The sequence below is a fragment of the Dendronephthya gigantea genome, unplaced genomic scaffold (genome assembly GCF_004324835.1).
Source record: "Dendronephthya gigantea isolate DGI-Jeju-01 unplaced genomic scaffold, DenGig_1.0 000000F, whole genome shotgun sequence".
In the NCBI taxonomy this organism is placed as follows: Eukaryota; Metazoa; Cnidaria; class Anthozoa; order Malacalcyonacea; family Nephtheidae; genus Dendronephthya; species Dendronephthya gigantea.
The window spans coordinates 3,379,000-3,400,246 of NW_021163010.1; the positions used below are offsets into that span (position 1 = coordinate 3,379,000).

Below are 21,247 nucleotides of genomic sequence, written 5' to 3' on the forward strand. Positions count from 1 at the left end.
GGGTATCATTTATGCTGCGAGATTTGATCCGATAAGAGAGCTCAGACAGGAGTATTGAGACGTACGCACTTGTGTCAATCTTGGGATTGTGAAGAATACGCCTACTGAAAAATATACACAAAAAATCACTTTTGAACTGGAATAATGATTGCCATTGAGGCATTGATTGAACAAAGTAAAATTAAGACATCTATAGCTATATCACATTCTCATTTGTGTAAATTTGATGTATATTAATATTGCGTATCATATATCTTCATGCCACGATCGTATGGCATTTATTGGGTGATAATGAAGCAAATGGTTAAGAGGGTATAGTCAGGGCATGACCTCAACAACCAGACAAAAGCAATGAGTTATCGACTTGAATGTTTAAAATTTAAAGTATTTATTATAGTATTTGTGCATATACGAGTAACAAGATGACAAACCATCCTCACAACAAACGGGAAGCATTCATACCGAGGAACATATGTATATACTCATATTTACTTCACGATGTTTTTGCCCACTTCGTCAGTCGTGAGAGTTTGTATGACCGGCATAACACTCTCATATACTAATACTGAGGTCGAATCATCGAGAAGTTTTTTTATATTTTGACAGTTGCTGAACCCTATTGATGACAAGTTATTTGGAGGAGCTGCCACGCAGCTCCTTTGTGAATTTTAGATTAAAAATTAGCTATCTACTCCTGTATAAAGTTACCTGAATAAAGAACTATTTAGTTTATCGCCACTTCACCCTTTCCTCGAGAATTTGTTTTTATAGAGGATGTATGGAATGTAGGAAAATAAATAAAATAAGACGACTATTAATGGACGTACTTATACATGTTGTATTAACAAAGACATTGTGAATTCAACAAAAACATAGGAAATTCTATCAACCTACTATATTTCATGCACTAACCTGTAATTCACCTGAAATAACACAGCAAAACATGATTATGATTTAAGGCAAGAAATAATTTTCCTAAATTCTATCATCTTTGCAAGGTATTCAAATTTAAAACCACAAGAAGCATGGTAAAGTTGGTACAAGAACATATCAATTTCCTATCGTTTGACAGTTTGAGTAGGCGGCGGAGCAAACAAACGGAAATTTAACAATTATAAGCCAGTTTCAGTGTGGAACAGCAGGCTGAACTGTGAAACATGTGTAATTCCATCGTGATTTCTACAATATACATCAATGCCATGTATTATTACTGTACAAAAAAAAGGTGATCAATGGACTGGACTCGCATTGGAAAAAACAAGGTTCTGTGTGTTTGTTGGCTTTTGTGTTAAGGGAAAGATGGGGGACCATTTTAATTTCGGGTGACATTCAGCCCTAATATGCTTCAGAGATCCACATGAATGATTGTATCACTGTTAGTGAACTTCAGTCTTAAATGGGTAAAACGAAATTACATGACAAATTCGGAGACACATTTTACCCCACTACCACATACATGGATTAGTTCAACCAGGCCAGCCCCACTACCCAGTCGACGGATTCCATTATAAATCAATGGCAAAGGCATAGCCTGCTATCACAAAAACTACAATTTGAAGTATAAGACTGACTGAGAAAAGACCCTATTATCATGCAGTCCGCCGGGCCACGTTGGCGAAAACTGGTTAATTGTTATTTGTTACATTTCGAAAGTCCAGCCCACGTACTCCATATGGCTATACCAATTTATCTTTGCACTAAATCAGCATATCCATGTCCAATCAGCAAACAAGATTGGTAAAAACAATACAATTTCATCTTTCGTACAATATTTAACGTCCTTTTTTAAAGGCTAGTCATACATGAATGTTTTTATGTCTCCTTCCGTTGGCAATGTTATTTTAACCATACAAATGTGACTTCACGGGTTCACAAGTGCTGATGTATGGAATGTTTTTGAATAAACACCACACTTCTTATATTTCTTAAGATATGCATTAATGTGGTGAATAACAAAAACAACTATAATGTTTATACGACGGCCCAATTCTTTTCTACTGTCTTAATTTGGGCTGTCGTATGATTTTAATATATTTTTGGAATAATTGTGTGATGTACATTAACTCTCGACTCCTATACCTTCGTGGGCATTAAAATTTGCCATGATACTTTACGCAAATTATTGTATAGCACCTGAGTATAAGATATAGCCATAGATATCACACTATAAATCCACGAGTTTCTGAGTTTGGAGTTTATCTCAAAGATCGCCTAAGTTCGTTATGTACTCTTTGGATCACCATGCATATATAGGATATTGAATGCGGCCATGCGGGGACGGCAGGGTGTACTAAGTACTAGCTGTAAAGGGATTTTCGTTCGTGACAGGAGGGAATACTCGAATGAATTACAACTTCAAATGTTTAGTGTATTTACTTGAGATTTTCGGTGTGAGTTTTGTTTTCTCTGCTGGCATTTGTTGTGACAAAAATTCGTTTCATCAAGAATTACATTCTTACATTTCACATTCTACGATTGAGCTGCGAAGCCTAGCTTAACTACAGTCTCTCTAGTCCGGCTTCGGCGCACTCAGCATTGCTACACTGACATGACAACAATTATTCTAAGAAAATCACCACGAAATGAATTATTAAAAATATCAACAATAGATTGCAAACTCCTTTCATCAAGGTCATGCCAACAATAAATTCCTGTAACTAAACAATTAGAAAACACTTTTTCAATTTCTGAGATAAATATTGGATAAAATATAGACCATTATAGGTCAATTGAATTTTCAAAACTATTTAAACCATGACATATTACCTATACTGTGCACAAAGATTCTTGATAATTGCAAATTGAAGATATGTGAAAAAGGCGAATTAAATGGTATTCTGAGAATTTTCATCTTCCGTATGGGCAAAATCTTGCAGATGGAAGGGGTAACCATTGAATTCGACAAGCATTGAAATTTTGCACATATCTTGAATTGCTAGTTCTTCTATATATAGTGCGTATATATACAAATAATAAATATTCTCAGTCCAAAATTGTTGCGTAAAAAAATTCATCACGTATAATATAAATACAATAACCCCCATTTTACTTCAAATTTTGTTGTTTCTTCAATTCTATAAATGTATATGTTTTTGCTATAACCAGCTAATAAATATTATTAACTATATCAATGCATGAAACTCCCTTCCTTTCAGTGATTTTCGTCATCTTGTTCGTTATCTAACTGCAGAAGGTAACAAAACATAAAACAATGAATTTTTCTTCTGCAAGACTCTTCACTAATTTACATTTCTTAGAAGTAGAATTGCATTGCAAGTTGCAAAAAAAATTGCACCGTGTAACAGGGCCTTAAGTTTTGGGCTCCTGGGCTTTATTGCATATTGAGGCTGTTTTTAGCTTTACTTTTGAAACTCAGTTATACTTATTGTTTAAGAAGCTCTGCCCTAAAGATTTTCCTACTTTTCCTAAGCGAGACATTTACCTGTTCCATCTCGTGTAAAGTAAAAACGTATCTTCCAAGTAAGACTCTGAAGGGGATCATCAACATGATGAATATTGGGAAGATAAATGAGATCGATTCGATTGATTTTATCACCATTAGTAGAGCAATCATAATAATCTGTATAGCTGTGAAGAGGTGAACTTTCAATAATGGAACCTATAGGGGATAGAAAGTACTAGGGGTGAGTATACTCACTGAGTAGCTACCTCAGCTAGCGCCATAGCGAAATGACAGCGCGTTGTGATAGGTGTAGGTGTTCAAACAGTCATTCAAGCGAAATGATCTGAAATACTATTAAAGGAATGAGGAATCCATATTTTTTTAACTTAGCGCGCAACAAAAATCTTCATTCATTACCAATCAATAGGATAACGTCACAGACAATAGCCCAGTTTACACTACACTTAATTTATTGGCACGGCACGGCTGAAAAGGTACCCGTGCCCGGCTTTTGTTTAAGTAGCCTGAGCACTAATAAAATTGGACACGGGTACCCATGCATTTTAGTCGTACCGTGCCAAGTGTAAACGGGGTTTATTATGGTATACTTACGTTGTCCAAATATTCAATATATGGGTGTTGACTTGGTGCCATAAACAGCAATTCGAGGCGTTTAAAGAACTGCACACCGAAAGTGGCCACCACGCCCATGTATAATGTAAGTCCAGACAACAGAGCTATAGGGATATCTCCAAATGTGACGGGATGGTACAAAAATAAACCTGAATAATTACAAAGTTGTGTGATGACATTCAGCAAGGTATAAGGCCTATATAACTGTCACTTGCTTTGCAATACTGTAGTTACAACAACTATACAACAAAACGTTCCGCAAGTCAACTCGTTTTCTTCAAATAATGCTAATATGTCACAGGCCAAAATCGTAAAATTCTAAACCTTACCTGTAGTCAAACCAATGAACAACAAGGTAATTCTTTGCTGTCGTATTTTCTCCACATGACTTTTTATCCCAGGGATATTATACGAGGTCCACACTCGTAGACTGTCTAAATGATTATTTGTTTCCACTGCAGCGAGACACATCCAGGGTAAACCAAGTATCGAACAAATGAATATAGAAATAGCAACTACCAAAAGATTTGTGTGAAATCCAGTTCCTTTTCTTGATATAGTCTCCTAAGATACATCGACAACGTGGACTTGTTATAGAAATAGGGCCGGTTGTACATTCTACTATATTTTGCATAGCAAAAATGTAGTTAACGACAGACTCATAGTTGAAGATGAACTACCTCTTTACATTTAAATATTAAACAAACCAGAGAAATGGTATTACATAAACTTACTTTATAACACATTAATATTGTTATTTCAGTCTCGATGAAAATAACAATGACGACGAAGAAAGCAGGAAAAACTGCCAGTACCGCCATTCCCCAACCAAGCTTTCCTTTCCCGCTCAAACTTGGATTAATAAGCCACGTACGATTCTGCGAAGTTAGGGATATTCCAGGTTTTAGTTCCACCGTATTTAAGTATACATTCAGGAAGTTGCAAACAATTAACATTATTGTCACTGCTACTGGAATACTGAAGAAATTCAATAGTCTTCTCACCTGGGAAACAAAAATCAAAAATATTTGTCAAGAGTACTGTATATATTGTGTGCCGTTTGCCAGTCTCGAGCTCTATAACGCTGTAATTTTGCTACCATAACCGGCAGTAAAGCCAAGACCATATTCACCATGCATCAGCTTTTAATGTACATATTTGTTTCAATTTTGAGGAAATAGTACATACTGGTGGGGAGAAATATCTTGTTTCTTGAAACAAGCGAAGTCCAACTGCAATTCCAAATGTGGAAAACAATATAATTGTATGCAGTAGTGCTGTATTGGGACGTCCAGTTAATGTGGGTGCTGTTTTGTTTTGATCATCTTTGGATACCATATTGTAACTGTCATGGATGGGATTTTCTCGAAATACCTACAAAAAATAAAACTAGTAAAAAAAACGCAAGAATATGGTTTCTTTGAAAGAATAAGCTGAAATCTACCACCGTTATTATAGTCAACGAATAATTTTACTTATGAAACGTCTGATATGCTACAGTACCTAGATTTTAGATATGCTAAAAATATGTCCTCGAGAATGAACAAAACCACCCCAGGTTAAGACTCAACGTCGACTCGAAACTGCAGGAAACACCAACCTTATAAATATCTTTAAACGCCTCCATAATAAACAATATTGCAATCAGTGAATGTAAAATCTCCTCTGTGAATCTTGTACAATATGTAATCCAGTAAGTTTTCTCCCAGGCTAAGATGAGTACCAAAATAATGCCTATCCATAGACCAATCCACAGTCGCCATGGTAAGTATTCTATATCGAAATAGCCGGATGCCTGTACGAAAAAAAATGATCATCAAACCGTAAAATAAACAATTAAAGTGCATACAAAGCCAGTGAGTTTACCACGGTTCCCAGAAAAATTGGTGACCATAGGTCCACCGACTCTCGCAATCAACAAAGGCATCGCCAGCTCAGAATTGTACTTGCGAGGTAATTTGCCCGACTGCCTCCCCTTCTCGCCGTAACTGGGGGAATAAAGAAGGGGCTGCTTCCGATCGGTAGATGTAATCATTATACAGGGACATCACCAAGGCATACCTTATTCCCTCCGCGGATTCAAGATAAGCTCAAAAGAAGATTCCCCCTTTTGTTTTGGATATCAACAGTGTAAAAACACTCACCTTATAGATTACAGTCTCAATTATAACCATTGCAGCAGTACCGCTAAGAACCGTGTGAGGTTCAGTACCCACGATTGCCATCAAAATACAAGAAAAACTAGTCGCTAGCAACATTTCAGAATCACCCATATAACCATCCGTGTATTTTAGCAACAGTTTACCGAATGTAACTGCAAGTGCGATAACACCAAATGTAACGAAGAAGAAGGAAGCAAGACATTGAATGTGAAATGCATCTTTAATATCACTCCAGTACTTCGGATAACGCAATCTCATTTCACGACGCATGCCTCCAAACCATCGACCATCTGGTTCTAATGGGTGTGTACTAAGCAACGGAGAATACACAATAGATGGAGTTCTACTGCCTCCTTGTCCTATGAAATAAGGAAAATGTATAAAATTAGAACGTTCAAAGGAAAAAAAATGTTAAGTGTACGACTGGCCTCGATTACCAAACTACTATTAACCAAAATAAGAGTTATTTCTAACTGGAATAACGTATTTTTCTTTCTATGCTTTATGCCCTAAAATCGTAATGGCGAAACTAACCATTTAAGAAAGATGCAATGTCATCTGCAGAAATCACGGTATCTCGGCGTAAAGGCAAGGCACTGGAAGGTTTCCTAGACTGATGATTCTCAATTTCGGAAATTAATGGTTGCTGTATGGCATAACTTTTCTTTCGTTTCCTTGGTGGAGTTTTCACAGTTTGTGTACGAAGAACATGACGTTTTGCAGATAAGTGAGTTATTTCTTCAGTTGCAGGCTTAAGGTAATCCAAATCCCATTGACCCGGTGGAAACAAGACGCTGTCTTGAACATACTTATCAATAGCGGTGATAACATCCTGTTTTTTATGAGCTGTTAACATGTCATGTTGGAACACCTAAACAAGAGAAAATTGAAGGTCGTTAAACCTGCCTCGAACCTGAGCGGCAACACACTACCGTTAATAAAGAGATCAGTGGATGACTAAAGAAATTCGCGGCTGTACTGCATTGGGAGGTTGTCGTCACCACGGCATCCGAAACGGCACCTGGAAACTAGTCCATCAGCCATTCCCTAAGACCTGGTGCCCAAAAAAGCAATCAATCTTTTTCAATGAAAAGATGCTTACTTTGTCTGTCATGAGAGAGCCAAATGCACGACAAACTTGCAGATCTTTATGGCCATCTCCTTTAGACGATCCACACAGAAGAAAAACAAATTTACAATCAATCGGAACCTCGAGAAAGTCGGAAAGTTCGACACTGTTCGTCATTCGAACCAGTACAACGAATGACTCATATTCATTCAAGAAATCGCAGGGAGCATATTTGATTGCAACACCCTCACAATCAGGTGACAGGGCTTTCAAAAGATGTTCTTGGTTTCCAGATAAAGGATATCTGTCAGAGTTTGCTTCGGAAAATTCCGATATAGAAACACTGCGTCGATCATCAGGAACCCTAATTACGACTTTCCTATCTCCATTAAGATCCAATAATTTTTGGTTATGGATTCCTCCCACAGATATCTACAAAACAATGACACATTTCTGAATAATGTGTTCATCACCTCACAACATGATTCTCAAAACGTTTCATTTCAAACCCTCACCAACGATAATTGGAGGGGGGGGGGATGTTTATTCATATATTCAGTTCTGACCGACAGATTTCTATTGTAAACTATTGCACTTACAAAAGAAATCCGTCGGGCAGAACTGAATATATGAATAAACACCCCCCCCCCCGCCGCCAATTATCGTTCTAGCTACCCCACCATCCTCAATTCAGCCCCAATTCAACGAGTATAATACTGCAATCACACTAAAACCTATTTGGCTCACGTTCATAATGGCTTCATCAGCATCATCAGAGTCGTCATCATAAGACGCAGCTGAGAATTTTGAAAACAAGGATGCTTTGTGAGAAAGATTCACCCAGAGGTTCCTGACTCTATCACTTGATAATTCAAAGGCCTTTTTCATGGACTCTGCACGCTGTTCGGCCTCAATTTTTTCTACATAGAGTCTGTAACATTTCTTTGTATGCAATCTTCTTGCTGTATCGCCCTGATGATTGACAGGAAGATACAATAGCTGTTGAATTTTCAGTCTGTATCTTCGCTGAATACGGTTACACATTGTAAGAGTTGTGGCCAGAGTATGCGTAAAATCAAGTAAACCTTGGGACGAAAATTCCAGAAATACCAGTCCTAAAATGTGAAATAATGATTAAATGAGGTTGAAATTGATTAAAAGTTGTTCCATTGTACTTATCGACAATTGTTAACGGGCATCTTGCTGGCATTCTATTCCCAGACATGTTAAGATACCAGGACAGGGGGCACAAATATATCTTTCATGATAGTCCATAAATTTCCACAAATAATGCTCCCCTAAGTTTTGAGGGCTAAAACCTTGTTTGTTTTGTACGTGTTGTATGTTTTTCATGAAGGTTGAATGATACCAGATCAATCATTATCCTAAAACTCGTATTCAAAGTTGTCAGTTAACATTGTTTTCATCTATACCTTCATGCAGATAATTTTTTAAAGCTATAAATCCTTCATATTCAACAAAAGGGACTTGAGGTCTACTCCAGTTTCCACTAGGCAAAACATGTTCCTCGTACTTCATCCATCTGGTTGTTTCCAGCCAAGTACGGTCTCCATAGTTTAATTCATCCAACTCAATAAAGATCTGAAATGTGTAATATTTTTTGTGGCAACAGATAGCGTAATGAACGTTAACTGATGACAGTAATTTTTTAATAGAGAGAGCGGGGCGATTTATACTTAATTATTCTGGAAAACAGCTGAACTAAGTTTTTCGGTTTTATACCTGTAGTATCAACTCGGGAGGTTATCTCTAGAGATTTAATTACATGCTTTAATATCTTGACTTGGGCTTAATATTTCCCAAAGATCGTGTTCACGATGATGATGATAATAATCTTTAATCAGGAAAACTTTGTCACTATAAAGTGATTTTACAAAGGTCCTACATTATGTAGATCACTATACAGAATATATAAAACTATGTACTAGATAAAAAGTCCCTAAATGAGTCTCTTTAATATTTCTTACAGATATAGATAAGTCTAAAGTTATTAAGTTAAAAGTTTTAGGAAGCATTTCGTATATCACTGTGTATGTCATTGCAGTCCTTAACAGCTTGGTAATTCGTACGTTGTTTCCCCCCAATTACAATTGTTTTCACTATAGCTGCCGACTGTTGTAAGACGGATGATTGTATGACGTAGTCACTTGACCACTCGAATGACGTTTTGCTACATGTAGTTCATTAGTTACGCTAAAGTGCCCACAGTACACAATTACCTTAATTTTTTTATCATTTTGTCCTCTGATATCATCATGCGAGGCGGCTGTTGCAGGTGCTGAAAATGATTCACGCCTCAATTCTTTTGGTTGATGATTGGCTCCAACAGAAAAACGCAGAGGTCGATTTTTAGTCGAAGAACGTCCTAAATTAAGGTTAAAATTTGCTAAAGTGTCAGTGGGACTGGTTTAGGGCAATGGCTCATTTACAATTAGAAAGTAGTAAGAAATGATAGATAGGTATAATAATAAACATCGTTTGTTCTGTTACAATTTTAGTGGGGCAATGGTACATTACATTTCTGGTATTTGCGGCCTTATTGCTAAAACGATTGGGTCAGTTCCCTGTCTAGCTTTAGATGGTAATATCAAGTTCACATACAGTAAATAAGAGAGGAACAAAGCTATGTCAATAGCTGTCATTCCCCTACTCAATATAAACTTTAACTTGCGACGACCTAAATTCCAGAGGTTCTAATTTTGGTCGTGCCTTGTGAGGGTACATCCGCCCGCATAGGTGCTTCTTAGATATAACGCCCGACAATAGCCTCTTGGGCTTGATTTCATTTTACGGTCAAAATACAGAATTGCCGGGATTGTTGTTGCATAGTCTCGAAAGCGAATCCAATTTTTAATATCATAGTCGAACTTCTGATATCAAGGATTCGGGGTGGAGTGATTATATTACCGATCCCTTTTATTAAAAAATCCCCGACTACTAAGGATCTAAATCCGAGTTGGTTACGCGTGTCTTAATGTAATAAGATCCCCCCGGACCCCCCCCCCCTTCCAGCTTGCAGATTTTAAGATTCTATTGTTTAATAATCGTTTTTACATAACGTAAGCGCAACAAATTGAAATGCAGGCTCAGCTTTTGCCGCAGAAACGGTGTCGCAGACGCAGTTATCGAAAGCTCTGATCAAAAGAGATCGAAAGTGAGATGTGGTGAGACCACTGGGTGGGTAAATAAAAATCAATGCAGATGGAGGGCGATAGCAGCCAAATACATAATATTTCGAGAAACGACGATGTATTTATAAAAGCGGAAGGACAGGTCAGTATTTCATCTCCTTTAAATAAAAAATGTGGTGATTCTCCTAGTAGGAGGAATGTCTGTTTTATATACTGCGCTTTTATTCTTTATTAAAGATAGGAGAGGTTTCAAAACACCCAGCCTTCTTTTGTGAAATTTCAGAACTATGCTTTTGCACATCGTTGTTTTTGAGTCTCTAGAAAATAATGTGGGATTCCATTTTTGTCACAAAAACATTTTCATGCGTAGTATATAACTGAATATACCCCCCCCCCCATAGCCCCCCCATATTAAGGAGGAATGGTGAAATGTAAGGCAATTTGAACTTAAGAGTCAAACTTTTAGGCCTTTATGCCTATGCTAATAAAATTGTTGAAAAGCTAAGCAGGCCTGGTGTGGGAATGGTGTAGGATATCAGGGGACACTCATAAGGTGCCACCCTGGTTGTAGCTCAGTAAGACATTTTTTCATAATCAGAGCATCGAGACAGCTACAATCAGCCCTTATAGAGTCTTATCTAATATATCTACCTTTTCTAGTAAGTTGTTCATTGTAACTAATGTATTTTCTGTTTTCTTATGTGCACTATAATTTGTAAACACTATAGGAAAACAAACACTATAAAACAGTATCTTAAAAATTATTCCTGATGTTAAACTCATGTATACTTGTTAAACTGTCTGCTGTTACACATTTTTCGAGAAATCATTGCATTGTGATTCTGATTACGGTATATCTAATATGTCCAATCTATTTATACCCAAACTGAACTTCATATGGTCATGTGAGAAACCAAAATTTTTAGTCAAAGGGAAGCTGAAAATGCTGGAGGACCAGAAAAATATTTTAATTTTAATTGTTTCCAACTGGGGCCTATAAGGAATACAATGTAACTCATATATCCATCCCTGGTACATTTATCTAAGTAGTATTTGCACTGAGAATTATATATATGGTGGGAAATGCTGAAAATAAATGCTTCGATTGTTGATATATAAATATGAGTCATTGCCAAAAATTGTGAATGAAGTACTCATAATTGAGAACCAGTGTGGATTTTGATGATGAGCGAATTTTGTCTGAACCAGTGTATGGTATTAAGAATTTTATGCCATCATTTTGTATACTTCATTTTACTGGACTTTGTACTAAATATGTATGGACTTACTATGTATGGATGCCTTACTCTTTGATCAGCATTTCGCGCTAGATTTTAAAATACAGTCTCATTAAATGATCTATTTTTTCTTTTTAGCATCTTGGCTCTCCTGCTCTGGGCTGCTCATTAACAATTATTCATTTGTCTATTAATAGGACATGCAACTGTATTGCTAACGTGTTCTAGGAAAATATCTAAGAATCGATTAATTTCGTGACAATATTATTTCCTTTAGTCTTTACGATATACTGTACCTGAAAAACTTTGTCTTTGCCTAGTTCGTCTGGCTTGTGGAGGAGAAAGGCGTTCAGCATTCAATTTATCTGTAGTGCTTAATTCCACATTTCCCTGTCTAACGTCCGGTTTAACACAAAACTCGACATGAGATTTCTTTCTTAAACTAAATTTTCGTTTTGCCGGTTTAGGTAATGCTTTGCTGTCGGCAGCTGTCGTTGTAACCTTCGAATCAGTCTTGCGGTCATAATTATCTTTGTTTTCCAACTGTCGGTTTTCAGATTTCCCGTCGCAGATTACTTCGTTGTTCTCTCCGGCATTTTGTACGAGAGTTTCATCTTCAATATTATCTGTCGGATCCTCTATGCATTCCTCAATCACCCTTAATTCGATGGAAGTGGTTCTGGCGTTAAAATCAGCGCTAGCCATATGTCGGCATAAACGAAAATTTATTCATGGATTACACGATGGAACTTGAGAACTGCTATCCAAATATATCTTTCTCTATTAAAATATCTGAAGTTAATATTTCAACACTTATATTTTAGAGATGCTAGGATATCAGATAACATCTGCTGCGGAAATGTTCTCTAATTATTTCACTGCACACGAACGTACATAATATTGAGGCGCTTGGAAATATGTTGGAACTATTATAGTTGCAATTAACAATCGTAATTTATTATCATAGATATGTTTGTCACGAATGCATGTAATGGATATTTCAATATTTAACTACGATTGACGAGTAATAATTATAACACACCTCACAGTGACACAAACTCATGTTGGCCATATAGTTTGCCGATCATGTTCTTGTAATTCTTCGATAAAAAACATTTGATGTCATTCGCGGAGATTTATTTGGACAGCAAAGTATTAACCTTTGTACTATCATCCTCGTTCCCAGGGCTTTATTGATAATAACAGCGATCTGCGTTATTGCATGGGTCACTAAATTTTAGAAAAGCCTGGCTTATTAAATTGCGAGGTTCCTAAATTCGCGTTCAACTGAACTGTACTGCACGTGATCTGAAAAAGTTCAGATTATCTAATTTCAGTAAGTTATTCACGATATATATTTGCTATTCAAGGTCTCGTATTTGGAATACTTGTAGGTCATATAAAAGGTTAATATTATTTTTTTAGGAAAGCGCATCCAGGCAAACCGCTACACAAAAGCCGTCGGATTATTTTTTGATTCTGATCTTTTTGCAAATTTTTTTACGGCTTAATTCTGCCGACGTTAGTTATCACGTAATATTACGTAATCTTAATTCGTAAGCGTCGTAATCATGCGTGTGTTTCGTTGTGATTGTTAGATATAAGCCTGTAGCTTCTTGACCTATTCTGTATCAACTATATTTTGTACCCCCCCCCCCCGCCGGTCATACTATCACAGGCCATATTCCTGGCATATTCCTGGTCGCCTCTTTCACTTTTATGGCGATGACTCGCGAGTCCACTGCTGAGGAATAATCGGGAGCGCTATTACAAAGCGAAGTAATTTGAAACGTGTGCGTGTGATACTGATCTGCAGGTGATAAGAAATAGATTAAATTTGAACGGCGCTCCTAATGATTAATGCAGGATTGACCTCATGTTTCGTTGTTAAAAATATATTGCGTAGTACTGAATCCCTTATATCACTCGGAAAAGATAACAAGAATAAAAGATTAACTTCCCACTTAAGCATTTCTTGAATAAAAGCAGTCGTACATGTAAGAAATGCCAATTTTTATTGACAGTGTACATACACATCACAATGATTATTACAATATATCAATAATTAACCGCCTACATAACATAGACTGGTTCTTCTTTCATTAAATCAGGGCCAGCGGAACGTGTTAGACAGTTGGGGGGGGGTTGTGAGGGCAGTATATCATAGATATACAGACACCCTTGAAAATTTTTTCGATTTCTATATAAGGCTCTTCGATTTTTCGATTTCTATAGCTCTGAAATGCCGCCTCTCGAGAAAAACGTATTAAGATGATAGACAGCGACCAATAGTGATTTTTAATATGAAAACACAACTATAGTGCATAATAAAACATAATTTAACACACGGGGCTTTTCAATAATGTCTGTCAGGAAAATGCAGTTACTGACCCTGTAGTACTTTACCTCTTAAATGGTAGTCGAAAAAGTGTGGGGCTATAGCCCGCTATAGCCCACTCAGCCCTTCCCTCCCCCCACCTCCAAACACCCTGTAAAAACGTGCTACATATGTGTATTTTCATTAATTTCTGCTTTACTGATGGCAATGACTTCACTCATAACCACGGAACGCCTTTTCGCCTCTTCGTAATTTACCATCTCATGCAATGTTTCAATAGTTGGTCTTCCATTCGTTTCGGGCAAAAACGTTGCCACAATTGCAGCTTCAAGGCAAATAATTCCCATAATTCCAAACGGTAGGATGGAATGAATGCGAATCTAATGACAAAATTGAATTTTTTTGATCTGAGAAAAATGGATTTTGTCCATGTTTAGAATATTTAGAAGTTAGAACAAAAAATATTAAAAGAAATGAAATGTAATTCCAACGTTTTTTGTCAAAGTAATTTGGAACTCGTATCTTATTCCCCCTTCTTCCTCACTATGAATGATTGTGGAAAAAAAGCCAAGCTTACCAACCAAACAATGTAGCTTGCTGAAAAGGATCCTATCCTGGCAGCAGACGATGATGTACTTACCCCCATACCTCTTTAAAAAAGAAACGTAAATTTTAGAAATGATGTATTACTAGAAATGCCAAACATTTAAACTTGTATAAAGGGAGTTGAGTATATTTTGTGGTATATTCAAGATACCTTATAAATGTGGGAAATAATTCTGTGCTCCAGATAAAAATTCCTGAAAATGCCATATTAATGAAGAACTTTGCCAAAACAGCTAAAAAGATTCTGCCACCAGTATATCCTATATGGAATGAAAAACTGCAACAAAACGAGATTAAAAGAAGTGTTCCTAGCCCACGTAGTCGCGCCATGATTTCCGGCTGAGTCAACTTTTAAACTAGATAAATTATACTGTTGAAAAGTTTGATTTGTAGATTTGTATTAACCCAGCTGCTAGCGTTTGCCTTTAACCGTCTTTTCAACAATAGGCCCCCTTAAGTTAACTGAAAAATATAGCTACCGTCATTAGACTGGTCGTCAGGTATCGCGACAGAAATAAGGGCGGCAATGCAAGCAACAATCAAACCAACAATGACCGTTTTTTTCCTACCATATCTGAAGATAAAATAACAATTAAATGATGTATTGATGGCTAAGAAGATATGCCGGGGACATTCATTTAGGTTACATAGCAACTTATTAGAAAGTGGGAACCATGAGTCTGTGACGTGTGGAAATTCTTTCTCTATGGAAGCTCCTGCATGCGACGAGTTCATTAAAAGACAAAGTTACCTGTTAGCAACGAAGATGCATAAAATATTGGACGGGAGTTCAACAATGCTTGTTAAAGCGAAGTTTACGTATCGATTTCCACCAAGATCAACTGAGCCGTACGAAACACCGTAATAAACTAAAGAGTTTGCAATCCTATACAATGTTAAAAACAAATATACTAGCCAACAACACCATCACGGGTTAGTTTGCACAGGGAAGGGAGGTCTTTTGGGGAGATTGCGTTCGGATAATCAGATACGGTCTATTGCCTCGAAAATAGGCTGTATTAAATTGAGCAGGATGTCAGTCGTTGAGTGGACCTTCCATGCAGGCATATTGGCTGTCATCAATTTTGCCTTCCATATATTTAAAATATACATAAACTAACCACAAATTCCAATTAATCAACGTGATTTTCGCCACTTTCCAGTTGAAAAAAAGATGTTTGAAACTTCCAGTTTCACCACTCGATTCAATATTCTGTAAGCTTTCATTTGGCATTTCTCTTCCGTTAATGGCAGCGACCTTCTCCAATTGTTCTTTCGCCTCTGTTTTTCTCCCGCGAAGTAACAACCAACGTACACTCTCTGGAATAAACCTAGATGCAACGACATAATAATTTTACTGTGAGTATAATGTTCTTTTGATCATGCAGTGCATGCACACATGGACTTGACATGCATCTATGGAAATCAATCCCCAGGTAACTATAAAGTACATGGTAGATGTCTTTATACCAGTTGACTGAAGTGTAAGAATGAAACAAGACTCACCACCATGTGAATAAGCACGGTATTGCAAAGCAAGCAGTTACGAGTAAAAAATATCTCCATTCGGTAACAAAATAGCCTATCAACGGCAAAAACATCAAACCAGCCACCCAGAAATAGAAGGAACCAACACCTATTTTTGCACGGTGTTTTTCTGTTGTGAATTCTGTGAGCATAACGAAGTTGATCACGCTGTGAAAACCTTAAATTAGAATCAAATATATAATTAAGATGATGACTGAAAACGCGTGATGACTGCAATTGTGATGTATTTACCTGAGCCAAGACCAATAAAGACTCGACATACGATAAAAACAATAAAAGATTCTGGGAAGATCATTATCCATGTCGCAATAATAATGGTAGCTGAACCAATGTAGAAAATAATTTTTCTACCAAATTTATCTGCCAAGTATCCACCAGCGATCAAACCAAGCAACATTCCAACCCAGTAGCATGACTGTGCAACTGACTGTAACAGTGACTTCTCACATACTAGATCGTACTGAAAAATTAGAGGAACAGGCAGTCATATGCATGGTATTACCGTTAGCTTATTTAAGAAGTACTGTAGTATATTGTTCGGTTAGCCAATGGAATGCACGTACAGTAGCTATACATCAAGGCAGTCAGCGTCGCTCTACCCGCACAGGCGAAGCGAGCTTTGTTTTTGAAGTCTGTCACATATCTTTATGCCTATATGCTTTATGCCTTTATGTTTCACTCGTGTCACTAAATAATACATCACCGTCCGTGTCACGATATGTCGCAGCTCTTCGATCCACAACTCACTCATTCTAACCCACTATAAAACACTATTTAGTTTTGTTTTCTGACTTGCTTTTTTACGCAGTGCGTGTCATCACCTACTTCCACTAATTATACTTTCACTAATTCCCCGAATAACTTCCACTTAGGGCTGCTCTCCACTCTCGCGTGTTTGGCATGTATTTGCACGCACGCACATAAAAGTTTAAATGCTTTTAAATATTAAAAGTTGTTGGGGCTGGGGGCGAAAATCAAGGTAAAAGGTCCTGGGAACGAGGTTGACTTTAAGGAGGTCTGGGATGTCTTCTGTATTTTGATTTCCCACGTTTTTGGACCACGCCAAGATCAAGTATAAACTGATCGAGATTTGTTCAGTGGACTTGGGAGAATATCATTACTATATTACATAATTATTGTGCTAATATTTACATTCAAAGAGGGCCTTCACTGCCCCCCAGGCATATTTATTAAAACTGCCCTGGAAAACAGCTTTCATCAACTGAAAACTCACCTCGGTAACTGTTGAGGTAAATCCATCAACGTATCTCCAGGCGTCCCTCGGCATATCACATCTTGCCTCATAATCATCGCTGGTTAACCCAATTGGTTTCGTAAAATTACAAACCGAAGTGTTGTATCCTTTTACGCATTCCCATTCTGGTTCGGCCGTAATAAATGTCACAATCATAATAGGGAATGCATCGAGAGCGAAGACGGCGTAGCCAAAAATGCCTAGCAATAGCCATTGGAATTTGTAGAATTCCCCGATCTTTTCTAGCATCTGGTCAACTGTGAGCGCCATTTTTAATCTTTTTTTCTATAATTGAAACAAAAATAAACGGTTTCTATGTTATTAATTGGTGCAATTTTAATGCTATACTTTGACGATGGAATTTGGAAATCAGACATGTGTAGAATGTAGATTTCTGCATGAGCATTGAGTTTGTGAAGTGTGAACGACTCTCGCGGAAATAGCTGTGATTTTTTCCAGTCCAAGGCAGTCCCCCTCTTTTGAAATTGGCCCTGGGAACGAGGTTGGGCAAAACACTCCCATGTTTCCAGACACGTGTGTGAATGTGACATACAATCATGGGCCAAATTCTAGAAAAAAGTCATTCATCGTTTTGTCCGACCAGCATGAGATTGATGAGAAAATGATTAAAACGGATTGTTTAATTAATCCGTTAGCAAACAAAAAAAATATATCAGAAATATACCAGAAATACGAATGCGAAGTTCTCCCCCCCCCCATGCATTTGTTTCTGGAGTATAGCCTAGCCCCTTATTTCCCCGCTCCCACGAACTGCGTTACAGCATTGGCGTAATTTGATAGGCAAAGTACTAGTGCATGTGAAGGCAGACTCAAGGTCAATGGTAGGCTGTTATTGATTTGCTGTGCCCATATAAACGCCCATTGATGACACCAAGGACGCATACGGTATACCTGTTATGACAGACGTAAATAAAGAAATACGTCTACACAAGTGGTCTGCGCTCTCAGGCTAATATGTACATAATGCAAAGCCTGTGCGTTGTTGCGTCCATTTTTCCTAGTTTCCATTCAGTCGTTAGCTGTCGTCACATGTCTTTCCGTGTCTTTGGAATAATCGTGAAAGACTGATAACGACTACGAGAAACAGAAAACGACAGTGCCGCTCGGATAGAACAAATCCTATCTCAACGACATAAAAAGACAGCAAACGACATGATTCTTCCCATAATTCGTTATCGGTCTTTCACGATATTCTAAAGACACGGAAAGACATGTAACGACAGCTAACGACTGAATGGAAACTAGGCATTTGCGCAGTTGTTAAGTGACTAATATCGCCATTTCCATCCTCCACCGAGCATAAAAAATGATACTGAAAACCAAATCCCCGGAGGCGAGAGATGTATTAGGTATACTTGATACTAGATACTAACTATACCAACGCAATGTGTACCTTATGTATATACCAAAAAAATAAACTTATTGACTGCGCGCATGGTCTGAATTTGTCTGTGGTGAACTTTCAGTAATGGCAAGCTTTATACTAATTACTGATAATATCTCCACATAGTGTTTTAGAGAGATCACTTACGTCTTATGCTATAACAGGCGAATCGAGGACGCAACCGCTCACGCAAAATCTACCGGCGATAAAGGACTGCTTTCCACTGTCGCGTTTACACGCACGTAAAAGTTTAAGTTCATAAATCAACGATTTCATGGAACCATAGGTTGGATTCTGTTGATGACATAGTCTTTTTTTCTAGCATAAAATCAATTATGCATCAACTTAAAAGATTTTAAGCTTGCTTTTACGTGCGTGTACGTATATACGGGCAAAAAGCGCGACAGTGGAAGACAGCCTAAATAATCCTATTTAAAGCGGCTTGAGGTGCTGAGGATTGTGGTGTATTTCCCGTGTACCTTGACTACATATATTTCCAATCAAGCGAGAGCCTGAAGTCGGAACGTAGTAAAAGAAATTTCAACTTGAAATAATGTTATCACTTATCCGGAGTCCGGACATTGTGGAGTCCGCACGGATATCATCATCAGGTATAAAAACATGATAAGACATATTTAATAGTTCTTACCTTTCCGTTTCAGTCACAAGACAATTTTACTTGAACTTACGATCCAGCTTGAAAGCTGAAGCGAAATGCTTGCAATACAAAGTTCCACACAACAGTGGTAACTAATAACACTTCAGTCAATATTCAACCATACAATCGTATTGATTGAATAGGGGGGTGGTAAGACCAGGAGTACTAAAAACTGGAATATTTAAAACTGGAATATTTAAAATCTGAAATCGCTGCGTCGGACCGGATGGAAAACGCAGCGCAACGCGGCGTTGCCAGACACCATTAATTTTGCGTACCCCTGGCTTAGCCAGTGCGCTCAAGAGAGGCCTTCTCCCCCCGGGAAAGCATGCATATGGCGGCGGCTTGAACACATGTATGGAATATAAACAGCCGAGACAGAACTATCTGGAGAAATCGTATTTTTGACAAAAACGTTGCTCAATTTTTTTCTCAAAACCAGATTTTGTTAGTTCTTATCCTTTAGAAGAGTATAGAAGTGGGAGCGATCTGTTTATTTATATAGCGATGGCTATTTATAATGTTCGGGGGGGGATAGGGCCTCTCTTTAGCGCACTGGCTAACAACATCAAACCTCTGTATGCTCTGTGCCTAAAGCATGTAGGACGGGAGCACGACGACGGCAGCTATCAATAAAATGAAAAGAAATGAATTATTAAGTACCTACGGACGTTTTAGACGTGATCTGCGTTACAACGGCAAAACGTCGTTTATTATCTTATAGGCGCCCTGGTCCTATGTAGAACGTCTGCATTTCAGGACCCAGGGAGCGCTACCACGAATTAGGACTCTATAGAATTGTCCCTAAACGTAAACACGATGTTTTCAACGTCTTATATCACATTAAATTGGTACAGTTGATAATATACAACAACACTTTACCATAACATTTATTTAAAGGAGTATTCCAACCATGTCCTCGTCGTGTTGCCGTCCTCCATGCTTAAGGTCCCTACCTCGTTAATGTTTTCCTACATTCTAGACATAAAATTTTTGATGGCACAGCACTGTAGTAGGGACGTTTACAGGATTTCCAAACAGCTGATGCCGTAGTGCTTAATTCCACATTTCCCTGTCTAACGTCTGGTTTAACACAAAACTCGACTCGAGATTTCCTTCTTAAACTAAATTTTCGTTTTGCCGGTTTAGGTAATGCTTTGCTTTCGGCAGCTGTCGTTGTAACCTTCGAAGCAGTCTTGATAATAATCTTTGCTTTCCAACTGCCGGTTTTCAGATTTCCCATTCACAGATTACTTCGTTGTTCTCTCCGGCATTTTGTACGACAGTTTCCTCTTGAATATTATCTGTCGGATCCTCCGAGCATTCCTCAATCACCCTTAATTCGATGGAAGTGGTTCTGGCGTTAAAATCAGCGCTAGCCAAAATATCTGAAGTTAATATTTCAACACTTATATTTTAGAGATGCTAGGATATCAGATAACATCTGCTGCGGAAATGTTCTCTAATTATTTCACTGCACACGAACGTACATAATATTGATGCGCTTGGAAATATGTTGCAACTATTATAGTTGCAATTAATCGTAATTTATTATCATAGATATGTTTGTCACGAATGCATATAATGGATATTTCAATATCTAACTACGATTGACGAGTAATAATTGTAACACACCTCACAGGGACACAAACTCATGTTGGCCATACAGTTTGCCGATCATGTTCTTGTAATTCTTCGAAAAAAAACATTTGATGTCATTCGAAGAGATTTATTTGGACAGGAAAGTATTAACCTTTGTACTATCATCCTCGTTCCCAGG

General features: G+C 37.6%; 2 protein-coding genes across 4 annotated transcripts; both read right to left on the minus strand.

The window, feature by feature from the left end:
- Positions 1-2,366: 2,366 nt before the first annotated feature.
- On the minus strand, positions 2,367-12,833 carry LOC114520538 (anion exchange protein 3-like). Of its 2 annotated transcripts, XM_028540870.1 has the most exons (15): positions 12,700-12,831; positions 11,954-12,437; positions 9,508-9,653; positions 8,701-8,869; positions 8,015-8,382; positions 7,301-7,699; positions 6,733-7,069; positions 6,181-6,557; positions 5,637-5,831; positions 5,225-5,410; positions 4,771-5,040; positions 4,366-4,600; positions 4,016-4,185; positions 3,443-3,619; positions 2,367-3,184 (listed from the first exon to the last, which is right to left on the minus strand). In XM_028540870.1, the coding sequence occupies exons 2-15, from the start codon at positions 12,360-12,362 to the stop codon at positions 3,152-3,154; spliced, it is 3,471 nt and encodes a 1,156-aa protein (XP_028396671.1). In that variant the 5' UTR covers positions 12,363-12,437; positions 12,700-12,831; the 3' UTR covers positions 2,367-3,151. The 2 variants fall into 2 exon arrangements, with proteins under 2 accessions (XP_028396671.1, XP_028396743.1); XM_028540942.1 differs by lacking the exons at positions 2,367-3,184; positions 3,443-3,619; positions 4,016-4,185 and having other exon boundaries at positions 4,586-4,657; positions 12,700-12,833.
- Positions 12,834-13,914: 1,081 nt separating this feature from the next.
- LOC114520697 (solute carrier family 22 member 5-like) lies at positions 13,915-21,169 on the minus strand. 2 transcript variants are annotated; one of them, XM_028541057.1, is made up of 12 exons: positions 21,103-21,169; positions 20,350-20,855; positions 19,459-20,093; positions 17,384-17,689; positions 16,381-16,609; positions 16,108-16,306; positions 15,723-15,932; positions 15,353-15,487; positions 15,081-15,175; positions 14,753-14,861; positions 14,573-14,645; positions 13,915-14,375 (listed from the first exon to the last, which is right to left on the minus strand). In XM_028541057.1, exons 4-12 carry the CDS (start codon positions 17,672-17,674, stop codon positions 14,160-14,162), a joined length of 1,557 nt encoding a protein of 518 aa, XP_028396858.1. In that variant the 5' UTR covers positions 17,675-17,689; positions 19,459-20,093; positions 20,350-20,855; positions 21,103-21,169; the 3' UTR covers positions 13,915-14,159. The 2 variants fall into 2 exon arrangements, with proteins under 2 accessions (XP_028396858.1, XP_028396927.1); XM_028541126.1 differs by lacking the exons at positions 19,459-20,093; positions 20,350-20,855; positions 21,103-21,169 and adding an exon at positions 20,131-20,184.
- Positions 21,170-21,247: the final 78 nt, after the last annotated feature.

What these genes read in the sequence shown, in the direction of transcription:
- LOC114520538 (XM_028540870.1), bottom strand. Translation starts at nt 12,362, where the DNA reads ATGGCTAGCGCTGATTTTAACGCCAGAACCACTTCCATCGAATTAAGG. An exon ending in AAAATGATAAAAAAATTAAG is followed by an intron (nt 8,870 to 9,507) that starts GTAATTGTGTAC and finishes TACACATTTCAG; the next exon opens with ATCTTTATTGAGTTGGATGA. An exon ending in CGTTTAAAGATATTTATAAG is followed by an intron (nt 5,411 to 5,636) that starts GTTGGTGTTTCC and finishes TATTTTTTGTAG; the next exon opens with GTATTTCGAGAAAATCCCAT.
- LOC114520697 (XM_028541057.1), bottom strand. Translation starts at nt 17,674, where the DNA reads ATGGCGCTCACAGTTGACCAGATGCTAGAAAAGATCGGGGAATTCTAC. An exon ending in CCGTGCTTATTCACATGGTG is followed by an intron (nt 15,933 to 16,107) that starts GTGAGTCTTGTT and finishes CGTTGCATCTAG; the next exon opens with GTTTATTCCAGAGAGTGTAC. An exon ending in TTATTTCCCACATTTATAAG is followed by an intron (nt 14,646 to 14,752) that starts GTATCTTGAATA and finishes TCTTTTTTAAAG; the next exon opens with AGGTATGGGGGTAAGTACAT.